The sequence below is a fragment of the Sinocyclocheilus anshuiensis genome, unplaced genomic scaffold, assembly GCF_001515605.1.
Source record: "Sinocyclocheilus anshuiensis isolate Anshui unplaced genomic scaffold, SAMN03320099.WGS_v1.1 scaffold1049, whole genome shotgun sequence".
Taxonomy (NCBI): domain Eukaryota; kingdom Metazoa; phylum Chordata; class Actinopteri; order Cypriniformes; family Cyprinidae; genus Sinocyclocheilus; species Sinocyclocheilus anshuiensis.
In genome coordinates, this window is record NW_015557197.1 from 1,047,850 (window position 1) to 1,061,592 (window position 13,743).

Sequence of the window (13,743 nt, forward strand, 5' to 3'; positions counted from 1 at the left end):
TGTGGAAACTTAACACTGGACTTCAAGCAACTTGGGCTATGAGCTTCTCCACCCTTCCTCCAGACTCTAGGACCTTGGTTTCCAAATGAATTCTAATTTATTGAGATGCACCTGTAAATATATTTGGCTACTTAAATAAAACAAGCTTAAATAACACTTTAAAATGCATGAATTTCATTGCATTATATAAAAAATATTAAGTTTATTTAAGTGTTAATCCTAAAATAAATTTTAGAAACCATTTTTATTGCTTCTTTTTATAAGTATATTTTTTTAGTCACTTTGCAAAAAACTACTTATAAATGGGTATTTATTCATTTATTTTACAGTTTTCCAGTAAAAGTATTTATAAATCTTTAAAACCACATACATTTTCAAGAGAAGCAACACTGCAAAAAACAAGACGTTTTTGTTTATTGTATCATGAATACAAGGGTATTTTCTTATTGCACCAAATCAGCATATTAGAATGATTACTGAAAGATCACGTGACACTGAAGACTTGACTAATGATGCTGGAAATTCAGCTTTGCATCACAGGAATAAGTTACACCAGAACAGTCTATGCTATTTAATCGATTGAGTAATTTTTTTCTGCCCATATTTCTAACAAGAATTCAATTTCCTTTGTCAACCAGCAAGCATTTTCCATTTATCTTGGGAATGTTTTGTGACAGATATAACAAAATATGCATCATCAATAGCGGTTCGTTTCCTCAAATTAGGTTGGATAGCTTTCATTGCAAATATAAATCACAAAGCGCGTAAACCACACTCCAGACCCCCGCTTTCAAGAGATCTTGTGTGCAGCCGAGTTAAAAAAACAGCTTTCATAGCACCGCACTCAAACATACAGGGGTCTGGTGTTGAAACCTCCTTAGAAACAACACCAGACAGCTGTGAACGGACAGGGCTGATTAAATATTGCTGTGCACGTGCTGCTGAGCTCAGGGAGAGATGCTGGAGTGCCAACAAAACCAGAAGATGTGACTTTCAATTTGACTTCCTCGCAAAAGATAACAGGCATATTTAAACTGTTGTCAGAAGACAATTAACAAAATGAATTGCTTATGCAGTCCGTGACATCTCTACCCCATGTATAAATACACACGCCTGCTCACGTCTTCTTAGAAAGCGAATGTGCAAACACAGTTTTATTAAAGCAATAAGCCACTCCAGGCAGTGCGTTACAGTAATTTTACTACGGTTACTGTTAAATGCATCTGATTTGAAATAATTATAAATATCATTTGGTTTGTAATCCCGTTTAGACGAGACTTGGCAAAACTCGCGTCCTCAAATTCTGTGTATTTTTATGACCCAGGAAGTAACTTAAGTTTAATCCAGATTGATGCGGCTTGATGAAGTGTTGAGAGGCTGTGCCAAAGGCAGCATTTGGGTTGGATCCCAGGAGGATGCTGGCTTGTCACAGGGACATTAGCAAGTCTAGAGTCGCTTGAGGGGGCAATGTCATTAACTGTCAGGGCTGTTGCAAGTAATGCGCTTTATGCCAGAAGAAAGAACGTCTCCCGCCAAAACTGTGATGCCCTTGAAAAATAACGAGGCCATGTTGATGACAATGCATTAGTTATGTTGCCACCGTCCTTGAAAGAGCATGAGAAAATTCATATTTATTTGTGTATCATTGCATATGTTATATTTATTAATATACAGTGACTTCTGAAGTATTTGGGTGCTTAAATTAATAGTTCACCCAAAAATGAACATTTGCTAAAAATGTACTCACCCTCAGGCTTTACAAGATGTAGATGAGTTTGTTTCTTCATCAGAACAGATTTGGAGAAAGTTTAGCATTACGCCACTTGCTCACCAATGGATCCTCTGCAGTGAATGGGTGCCGTCAGAATGAGAGTCCAAACAGCTGATAAAAACATCACAATAATCACAAGTAATCCACATGACTCCAGTCCATCAATTAAGCTGCATGTTGAGTCATCTATACATAATATTGCTTTCTCTAAAGAAAAAGTTATCTCATCTGAATCAGGAGAGAAATATGCACAGATCAAGCACTGTTTACAAGTCAAAACAGTCCAAAACAGTTCTAAACAAATATGTGGGTGGGTAATGATGTGAGAGGAAAACAGGGGTTGGACTGGGACTGATACACTGGAGGAAGTGTTATTATCGATTATATACTTGTATATGTAGGGCAGAAACAATGGTTTGAAGTTAAAAATGTCTTTTTGATCATTGCAAACATGTACACTCTAAAAAATGCTGGGTTAAATACAACCCAGCTATTGGGTTACTCAGCTATCACCCAGCACTGGATTTTATCTAAAGTGGTCATATGATGCTGCTAAAAAGAACATTATTTTGTGTATTTGGTGTAATGAAATGTGTTTATGCGGTTTAAGGTTCAAAAAACACATTATTTTCCACATACTGTACATTATTGTTTCTCCTCTATGCCCCGCCTTTCTGAAACGCGTCAATTTTTACAAAGCTCATCGGTCTGAAAAGCGAGGTGTGCTCTGATTTGCCAGCTATCCAGTGCATTGTGATTGGCCGAATACCTCAAGCGTGTGACGGAAATGTTACGGCCTATACCATATTGTGATGCCGTGTCCCGGCCGAACGACGATACAAAACATTAAAACCCATTATAAACGAGGCATTTGTTGCATCCAGTGGGGGAGAATACAGCGAGAATAAAAGTTACGCCTTCTTTCTTTGCGTGAACTACAGGTCTACACGGGTCCAAAACTGAACCGACCCGGACCCGTCTATTGTTTTGAAAGTTGGACCCGGGCCCGTGCAGAACCAAGAAATGTCAAAAATATACTACCCGGAACCGACGCGGACCGTCAATTATTACACTTGCTGTCACGGTGACGGATGACAAATGCGACTTCGCAGTTTTACATTTTTTGTATCTCGAGTCAACTTGCATAATAATTTAGACTCTTTGCCCATTTGGATTATAATAACGATTGCTCATCCAGTGCCATGGCTGCTGACGTTAGCTTTACTTATTTGCTATCATCTCTGTGCTCTCTGAGCCGAGTCTGAGCAAAAATTTTAGATATAACAAGACGGTTCATTCATAATATTATTTAAAAAATAATCAATAATAACTCACATCACTCATGAAGGTATCCATTATCACCGTGCATGTGCATTAACTCCGCCCACTCTGCTTCTGATGACGTCGCTCGTGTTTTTTTGTTTTTTTTTTTCCACCTTATTTCAAATTACCGACTCACACTATTCTCATCCTAATTTTACAAGTTGAAAGTTACAAAACAACACACGCACAGCGCTGACTGACTCTGATAACGGCCGGGTGTTCTCCGAGTCTGATTGACTCGGGTATTACACACAATGTTAAACAGACCCGGGACCCGAAGTAATAGATTGGGACCCGACCCGGACCCGGCTGACCATTTAAAATATAGCCTCGAACCCGTACGGATCCCGGGTCGGGTCCCGGGTCATCGGGTCTCGGGTCCTCCGTGTAGACCTCTAGCGTGAACATTTGGGCGGTGTTATGCAAATCGTCCCACATCGTGACGTAGACATGTGGGGGCGTGTTAGAACGAGCCGTTTTAGGTAGGCGTGGTTGACTCTTAACTTTTATAAAGAATATCTCTTTGGATTTGAGACGTTAGTCTTTGCAACTTTACAGATCTTCTTTATGCACCAAGAGCTTATAACACTCCAAAGAGAAAGGAAAAATTGAAATCGCATCATATGACCCCTTTAACCCAGCAGTTTTTAGAGTGTAGCTTTTCACTTCACAAGATGTTAATTGCTGGACTGAAAACTTACTGGTGGATAATTGTAATGTTTTAATCAGCTGTTTGGACTCTCATTCTGACGGCACCCATTCACTCCAGAGGATCCATTGGTGAACTAGTGATGTAATGCTAAATTTCTCCAAATTTGTTCTGATTAAGAAACAAAACTCATCTACATCTTGAATACCTCTACATCATGAGTAAAATTTCAGCAAATTTTAATTTCTGGGTGCACTATTCTTTTAAAAAGTCTGAATGTCATTGCATTAGAAAACAAATGTCAAAAATGTGCTTTTTATTTTAAGGAAATAAAAGCTTTTCCAAGTAAAACGCTGTAATAAATGTAATATTTTGTTATAAAATGCAATGCAATGCATGCATTTGGAAGTGTTTTTTTAGGTTTTTAAAAGTGTCCAAATATATTTTATATTTATATTTCTTTTATTATTATTTTATATTATTTTTGCTACTACTGAATATATGGGTACTGCTACTTTGCTCAGGGTGCATCATTAGTTAGATTTGTCCCATCCACTCTGAAAATACTCTAAAAATGTTTTCATCACCTCCAATTAATTAAAGAGTTTTTTACGGGTTTATTTCAAAAAACACAGTCACATTAAATCCTTGCCTACAGATAGATCTGAACTTCCCCTGAATAGCAGGTGACAACTTATAATTCTCTGATGTGCTACATCGCCAAAAAGTGGTAGCAAGGCATCTGAATAAGTTATGAAGCCTTCTGCTCAGCTCCGAAGCCTCATAGCATGAGAACCAACTGCGTGTGAACAGCAGTGAGCTCTGAAATATATAGTGTGATACAATCCTGACATTGATTGGGTACAAGCTGATTATTTGTTTTTACCTCAAGGGTTTCAGAGTTGATCCTGTACTTTTTCTTTCATAGCAGCACTGTCACTAACAAAAAGATTAAAACGTGCTATGATACTGTGTTTTATGTTATCACAGAATTATCATGTTTTTAATATTCACCTTAAAGTACAATGTAAATAAATACTATGGTGCCAATAATATAAAGGGGCTAAGTAAATATACAATATACGGTTTTTAACATTACAGTATTAATATTTGTAATGGGACCACTCATGAATAATAATAATAATAATAATAAAACTGTAATAATAATACAGGACAACTCAGAATCTAATAATAATAATAATAATGAAATATTATTATTATTAGATCTTGAGTTGTCCTATAATCAATATTGTTATTATTCTAGTGGTCTCAGTTTTTTCTCTATGCTTTTCCCTTATATTTCCCAAACCAAGATAGGAAAAATATATTAAAACATAAAAAAATTGTGTACTTCACCTACAGAAGCGAAATTGGTGACTTGGTGGGATGCCAGACAGGAAGCAGATTTTGTTAGTATTGTCTGCTTTTTCATTTCAAAACAAATTATCATTATCTCTTACCATTTCTGCTGTGTCTCCATCTGCTGGAATAGGAGTTGTGTCCTTTACAAACGCATTTGGAAATGAATGGCCTGAGAAAACACAAGTGAATAATTTAATTTTTTTGTGCCATCCAATTCCATTATGATTGTGCTGGATGAATTATGATCAGAATATCACAGCTGCTGACTTTCTGTCCTCTATGACATGAACAGCTGAATGCTGCTAACAGAGGAATATTGTGCTACACTCCTCACTGGCTTTTTAATTAGTGCATATTATCTGCACAATATGAAGCTGCAATATCATGTTGTACTGGAAAATAATAATAGTTGTTTATAATGTTTTCTATAAAGCCTGTACATATAATGCATTATAAAGAGGTACTCGTAATAGCATGTAAAATTGTAACTACAGTTATTATTTGCTTTTTCTTATAATACATTATATTTATAAGAGCACAGCTATGAATAGGTAAGGATTATAAATAAAAGATAATGTACAGTAATTATCACAAAGTTGAACCAGATCAAAACCCAGATGCAATGTAGATTAGTGCAGTTCATATAAAATATTAATTTAAGTTGTAATTGTTTTATTATGTGAGAAGAAGGAGGTTTCACGGTGAAATAAAAAAACATGAACAAGTTTAACAGTAAACAGTTTAGCAGTCATAAAACTAAAATATTTAGTTGCAGAATGTCATGATTGACCAATCAGAATCAAGTATTCCAGAGAACTGTATAATGATGTATTATTGTTATAATTGTTTATGAAGTAATGTCATAAATAATGTATAAATGTATAAATATGTATGTATAAATAATAATTATAGACCAATACATTCCAAACTATTATATTATATTATATTATATTATATTATATTATGTATTCAAATACATATTTTTTTTAATATATACTTTACATTTATTTTTAAGCTTTATTTAAAATAACTATAATTTTTTACCTCACATTTTGATAACAAATCTAATTTAAAAAATACATCCAAATTAAAAACAACATAAAAGATTTATTATGCCTAAGGTTGTTGATCAACATTTTTTTTTAGTTAAGGATCTTTCTTCAATTGGCTTTTTTTTTTTTAAATTGCACTATGTATTGTTCAGATTTTCCCTATAGTGACTGATGTGGCTGTAACTCTTTATGTCCTCTCAGGGCTGCTGTACATTGGATTCAGCGCGTGTATGTTTGGCTTGTACAGCTTCATGCCAGTGGTAATCAAAAGAACCAGCGCCACAGCGGTGAACCTCTCCCTGCTGACGGCTGACCTGTACAGCCTCTTCTGCGGCCTGTTCCTGTTCCAGTACAAGGTTAGAATATGCTTTCACTCTCTCACTGCTCTCTCTCTTTCTCACCTCCTCACCACCACCATCAGCTATATGTCATTACACCTGCTGTAATTTTACTCACTTGCCCCCCTTTTTTTTCTCTCATGAATGTTGAGCAGAATTTCTCTGCTCTCCTTCTCAGAGGTCGTCTCTGTGATTTCATTATGAGACATGCAGCTTTTACAGTCCTCAAAACATGGATTTTAGAGATTAGAGAATCCTAAATTCTGCACAAAATTTGTTTTTTCCACCCAAAGTCTATGTACTTATAATGTAAGTCAAGATCTCTTGTACCAAAAAAACTATTTATTTTTGCATGACCATTTTCCTGTGGCAGGATGAGAATGATGGATATGTATGTTTATGGGCAATGATTAATCGCGATTAATCGCATCCAAAATGAAAGTTTTTGTTTATATAATATATGTGTGTGTACTGTATATATTTATTACGTATATATAAAGACACAAATACAGTATATATTTTGAAAATATTTACATGTATATATTTATATTCATATAATTTATATTATATATAAATATATTTAATATATAAACATAACATTTTTCTTAAATATATACATGCATGTGTTTGTATTTATATATACATAAAAAATATACACAGTACATACACATATATTATGTACACATAAACTTTTATTTTGGATGCTATTAATCGCAATTAATCGTTGCCCAGCACTATGTGTTGACTTGTGGTCAGAGATGTAATTTTATTCAAAATAAAAAATTTTTGAGTGGAAAATAAAATGTTTATAGTGAAGTAGTGTCTTGGGTTGGGGCCAGGGTTTGAAATTAACACCCATCAACTCGCCAATTGCAGGTGAAAATCAAACAATTATCTAACTTCTTAACACTTCTTAACTCATTAGTCATATTGGCCGATTGTGATTAATAAAGTATGTCCTCCAACCAGGAGCCTCTAACATTAGCAATAGACTGTGAAAAGAGGGTCACCCACTGGACCCTTTAAAATTCAAATACTTTCTAACTCAGATATTTTCTAAAATTATATATAAAAATGAAAAAAACTAACATTTAAACATTATTCGTTTCAGAGTCACAGAGATTTATTTTTAATTTAATTTTATATATTTTTTATTTTATTTCTACATACACAATGACTGACAGTTGAAAACTGAAAACCTTCAATTTAGGTTTAATAATAAATATACTTTAAATCTAAGCCACGATTTCCTGGCTTATAATCTGGTTTATTTCTGCTATTTTTGTTTTAGCTTTTACTGTAAACGTTTGGAATTTCCAGCAACTTAATGTAGTTACCAAATTGGCTGTTGAGTGAAAAAGTTAATTGCAAACCAGTGCTTACTTGCGAGTTTGCCGTTGGGTTCACTGTAGTTTGTGCTGCCCCATCCTTCAATACGAACCGCTTTCGTATTGCATTGAAGCTGCATTGAATTGAGACAGATCCACAATGCAATAATACAACGCCCTTAAAAGAATGAGCAAGGATTTTTCACTGAAATACCAAGACGATTTATCAGGGGATTTCAGAGGCACTTTGCCTTCAGGGAAGGATCCAGCCACAATGTGAGACTTCATCTCTAAACACCACCATTACTACTAAAGCCATCACTGAACAAAGCCATTAGTCATACTGTACAATGAGCATAGTGTTTTAAACTCCCTCTCCTCGTCTAGTACAGATTACGCTATCTGGAGGACAAAAAGACGTTTAGCTTCTTTTGAATTGATTATTATATTGTCATGTTGCACACACGAGGGACGAGGAGATGCTGGAGAATATGTTGACAAGACTTTATTTGCACCAAGGAACCAAGGGAGACGAACACAGGAAGACGTTCACACGAAGACGTTCACACGAAGACGTTCAACAGCGGACAGAGAACTTGGGACTGGGAACACATTTTATACACACACACAGGAGGAGGGGATGACGAGACACACCTGGGAGCCATAGAACCAAGGGAAACACCTGGGACAAATGAAATAAACTAATCAGGACAGGAACAGGAAACTAACCAAATAAGGGCATGGGAAGGCACATGGGGAGCAGGACACACACAAAACATGGAACAGAGTCTGACATATATGGAGTATCACACTGATTAGTTTTAATGGTTCCTGTGCTGTTAAAGTGAAGTATGGAAGGTGTTTTGCTGGTGAATAAAACTGCTTGAATTTTGACTCTCAAGGTGAATGTATTAGGACCATGTTTTTGAGCTTCAGGATTCATGAAATACAATTAGAGTGATGGATATGAAACAAGCCTCCATGTCTGTCGCCATCGGCAGAAAGCTCAGGGTTACTGCGTGTTCTCTCTGCTTGCTGGGAATAGCTAGAAGTGGCTCAACGAAATCAGATTGAGTCTGAGCAGAGCGGCGTTTTTTTAGTGATAACAAAAGCTGTAATCACGTATAGAGCATCTCTGGCTTTGTTTTCAGTGTCCTTGTGTGAAGAGGCTCAGCACAGCTGTCATCTGTCTCTTTCTGAATCGCAGAAATAATCATGGATTTCAGTTCATGTTTGATAGACATGTTGAAATGCATTTTTATATAGAAATATAGCATATCATAAGAAGTAAAACTAGTATAAGATGTTGTTTTGCTGATTTCAGCAGTTTATGTATACTAGATACAGGATAGTAATATATTTATGAAATACATTATATTTTTGTAATATTATATTGTAATGAAAGAAAAGTATAAATTGTTGTTTTGCTTATTTCAGCAGTGTATGTGTACTAGATACAGGAAAATAATGTATTTATGAAATACATTATATTATATTATAAAGGAGTAAGAAGAGTATAAGGACTTGTTTTGCTAATTTCAGTATTTTACATACACTAGATAAAGGACAATAGAGTAATAACATTATTTTTTAAATTAAGAGTGCACACAATTTTTTTCTTCATGCCTCAATTGCTCTTAGGTTTTCTTTTAACTCTTTTTATTTCCTTGGTAACTAAGTACACAACATTTGATTAAATGTTATTAGTTGAAAAATTGTTAGTAGAAAGTAGTATTGAAGTTAGTAGAAAACTGTTTATTGATATAAATCATTTTCACACAAATGTTGAAATGATTTTTTTTTTTCACTCCTAGTTTTTAAAATGTGCATACATAAGCTTTTTACTACAGCTTTAAACAGCTCAATCAGATTTGGGAGCCATAACTGTTTTGTAATTAGCCTTAAGCAGAGCTGTCAATCATTACATTTCTTTATCAAATTAATTACATGATATGCTGATTAATTAAATATGTCATTAATCTAAAGCTTTATCAATATAAGCTGAAAAGTTAAGATATTTTAAGGGTTTTAAGGGTGGCAGATGAGTAAACCTGTTGTCATATTCCATCTGTTTTTTATTGTTTATATGTGCACACATACATCAGACACGTTTCAATTGGCTGCTCTATTGTGTTTTTTGTTTTGCTTAGTGTTTTTAAAATGCTGTTTTTTAATATAATAATTAACCAAATTAATGCATTACATTGACAGGCATAGTATTACGTAATCCTGTAATACTACGTGATGCTCATGTCTGGTATGATATGAAGAACATTTTCTGCATTTCAAAATATTTCATACTGTTCCCTCTGGTCATTGTGCTGTACAAAAGCTAGGGGTTATATCAGCGTGAAAGAAAGCCGGCAGACATGAAGCGCCTCCAAATGAATCCCTCTCCAGCCCTGAACTGAATGCCAGAGCCATTTGTAATGTGGTCATATGTAGCTAGAGCTCTCTGAGATTCTCTGCACGCTGTTGTTATTGCTGGTCGGTAGTCTGCACCTGCATTCTCATCTCCTTTATTTTTGTGTCTGGCCTTTTGTCTTCTCAAACCTGGTTTCTGCTCACGACGCAAACTCAAGGTCCTTTTGAGTTTATAGCAGAGCCTAAAAGTCTGAGACTACAGTGAAGATCTAATATCATTAAATGAATAAGAAAGGACATAAGAAATAGGAGAAATATTTCAGATCCTGCACTATTTGTAGGTCACTATAATCAAATTTGTGACATTCAAGTACAGACAGTCAGATGCTTTTGCTTTTACACTCTTTTGGATCATCAGGGCTATTAAGAGTTAAAAAAAAATTACCTGAAATAAAATAAACATATAAAAATCTTGAAACTAGCTGAAAACTGAACTAAAAATTAATTTAACCCCCCCCCCATTTAAATATGACAAAACACAACAAAATTATTAAAATTTTAAAATTAAAGTGAAAATGTAAAATATAAAACATAACTCAATAATAAAAACTATAATCGTATTTCACTGATTCTAAAAACATTAAAAATATAAAAAATAAATTGTATATTTGAAATAAAATAAACATTACCTGAAATAAAATGAGTGTTACATTTTTTTATATAATTTATTTCATATAGTTAAGGAAAATTTCTCATTTTCATATAGTTTAACTTGATTTCCTAAAATAACTAAAGCTAAAACTGAAATAAACGGAATAAACCTAAAAACAAAAAAAAATTACAAAAACGAATGAAATAAAATATATTTTTTTTAATTAAAATAAAACAATTAAAACTATTAATAAAAACCATAATGGTATTTCACTGATTCTAAAATGACACTGTTTCAAGTCATGCCGATTTTATTAATGCAACTTGATGCTGCTGTTATATAAAGAAAAATAAAACAAATTCGGAAATTCGTGCAATTTTCTCTCAAATTGATATGCTGATAATGTAAAAATGTTAATGCATTAATAATAATAATAATAATACAATTATATATATTATATACAGAGTTCTGACATGAAACTCTAGATGGCGCAGTCTGATAGGTTTAACTCAATCTGACCTAATGACATCATTATCACATGGAACAGCTGATTGGTTATCTCCTGTATCGGTAGTCAATGAGCTCGCTGCTCAACATTCAAATATATGACTAGTGCTTGCCGTAGCAGTTGCAGCTTGCTTCAGAAACGTATATATATATTAACATTTAATCCAAAATGTGTTAAATGTGTAAAATAGAAGCATTTTTGCTAGTGGTCTCAGACTTCTGGATCCCACTGTATATGAATCCATATCTGTGGCGGACAGATATTGGCATATACCCGCTCTTGGCTAAGACCATTTTGAACGTGCTTGCATGTTTTTCACAGTGATTTGCCGCTTGTCAGACAGAAGTAGATGAGAGTGTGTTTGAAATTTGAATCGAGCTGATTCCCACAATCGCCTTCGATGTTCAGTTCAGCTGAGCCAATTCAGAAAAAAATTAGCTGTAATGATTGAGTTCTGATCTTGATGGGTTGCTCAATTTCCGGAAATCTTGGTAGCCTGTATAGATGTGTGACAGAAGCATGTTCTCGCTGCAGTTAGACTTTGATTTGCACATTGTGACTTGTTTGGAGCATGTTCCATGAGGAAAAGTAGATCGTTTGATGGTTGGATTTATCTTCATATTGGCAGCGGTCGGGTCCAGATTAAATTTTTAAGACTGTTAATGAGAATTTTACTGGAAGCATGTGGTGGTTACAGAACAAATCATTTGAAAACTGCAGAGGGAGACGGAGACTCTTCACGGAGACTCTTCAATCAGCAGATATGCCCATATTCATGTCTTTAACTGTGTGTTAGAATAATAGGATTTTAACTGCCTGACTTGAATTATATTCTTCAATCAATATAGACAGAGTGAAGTTTGTTATGGATCATTCATGCAGTATTTTTTATGTCCTTCTAATTATATCTTATAGTGAACATTGAAGTTTTAAATAAATTCACTGGATTGAGCAGATATTGCCATTTTAGCATCATCTCCAGACTTTAGATGACTCTACCTTTTAAAATAAGGAAAATGTATATATATATATATATATATGCATACTAGGGCTGTCAAAATTAGCTTGTTAACACATGCGATAAATTTTTACAGTTTAACGGCGTTAAAAATATTTAATGCCGTTAACGCAGGGGCGGGGCTAAGGTTGGCCACCCCATTCACAACTGCTGCTTTTGTCTCTTTTTCTTGACAAAAATTGCTTTTATTTAGACGCGCAGAACGTCTTTATGACCACATCAAATGGGAGATTATTCAGACAGACTACTACGCACTCCACTTCACCTCAGTGCCAGGCGCAAGTCAAACGAGGGCGAAAACTAAACCTCTCCTGTCTGCCGTAATAATGTGCTTGTAACGTGCTCTTCAATTGCACACACAAATGCGCCGGCGCGCTAAAGTGCAATTATATATAAAAGGTTGTAAGAAAACACAATGCGTGTCAGATCCCTGCATCAGGTTCAGCAGCAGCAACTCTTAAAGAAATAGAATGGCTATAATCAATGGTCAGTTACATAGAGACATCAGTATTGGTATCAGTGATACTCGCCTTCAGTTATAAAAAAGATGCCAGTTTTTTAGAAATAACATTTTTGTGATTTGTGACCCTGGACCACAAAACTATGAGTGTCAATTTTTCAAAATTGAGATTTGTACATCATCTGAACGCTGAATAAATAAGCTTTCCATTGATGTATGGTTTGTTAGGATCGGACAATATTTGGCCGAGATACAACTATTTGAAAATCTGGAATCTGAGAGTGCAAAAAAATCAAAATACTGAGAAAATCGCCTTTAAAGTTGTCCAAATGAAGTTCTTAGCAATGCATATTAGTAATCAAAAATTAAGTTTTAATATATTTATGTTAGGAAATTTACAAAATATCTTCATGGAACATGATCTTTACTTAATATCCTAAGGATTTTTGGCATAAAAGAAAAATCTATAATTTTGACCCATACAATGTATTTTTGGCTATTGCTACAAATATACCCCAGCGACTAAATGAACACAATAAGTGCAGCATCCTTTTTGACCTTCCTCAGTTTTTTTATATACTGTATTTCATACATTTTTATATTTGTTTATTTATTTTTTTATTTCATTTTATTTATATATATATATTTATTTATTTTTAATTAAAACATAATTTGTTTAAACATTAGAGAAAGGGAAAACGAAAGAAACACTGGAATATTTCTAAATAAATTTTCCTCATTTTGAAAGGTAGAGCAAACTGTCTGGAGATGATGCTAAAATGGCAATATCTGCTCAATCCAAAGTAGTGAATTTATTTAAAACTCACTTCTATGTTCACTTATATATTAACCAATATATTAAGATATAAATAGAAGGACATAAAAAGTATCGCATGAATGACCCATAACAAACTTCAT

The 13,743-nt window shown here is 34.2% G+C and overlaps 1 protein-coding gene across 1 annotated transcript in view; it reads left to right on the plus strand.

The window, feature by feature from the left end:
* The window catches only part of LOC107678858 (solute carrier family 35 member F1-like), a 93,066-nt gene that overhangs the window by 70,465 nt on the left and 8,858 nt on the right, over positions 1 to 13,743 (plus strand). Inside the window, exon 7 of the mRNA XM_016474284.1 lies at positions 6,359 to 6,513. Coding sequence (XP_016329770.1) covers positions 6,359 to 6,513 — 155 coding nt within the window. The remainder of the gene's footprint in view (positions 1 to 6,358; positions 6,514 to 13,743) is intronic.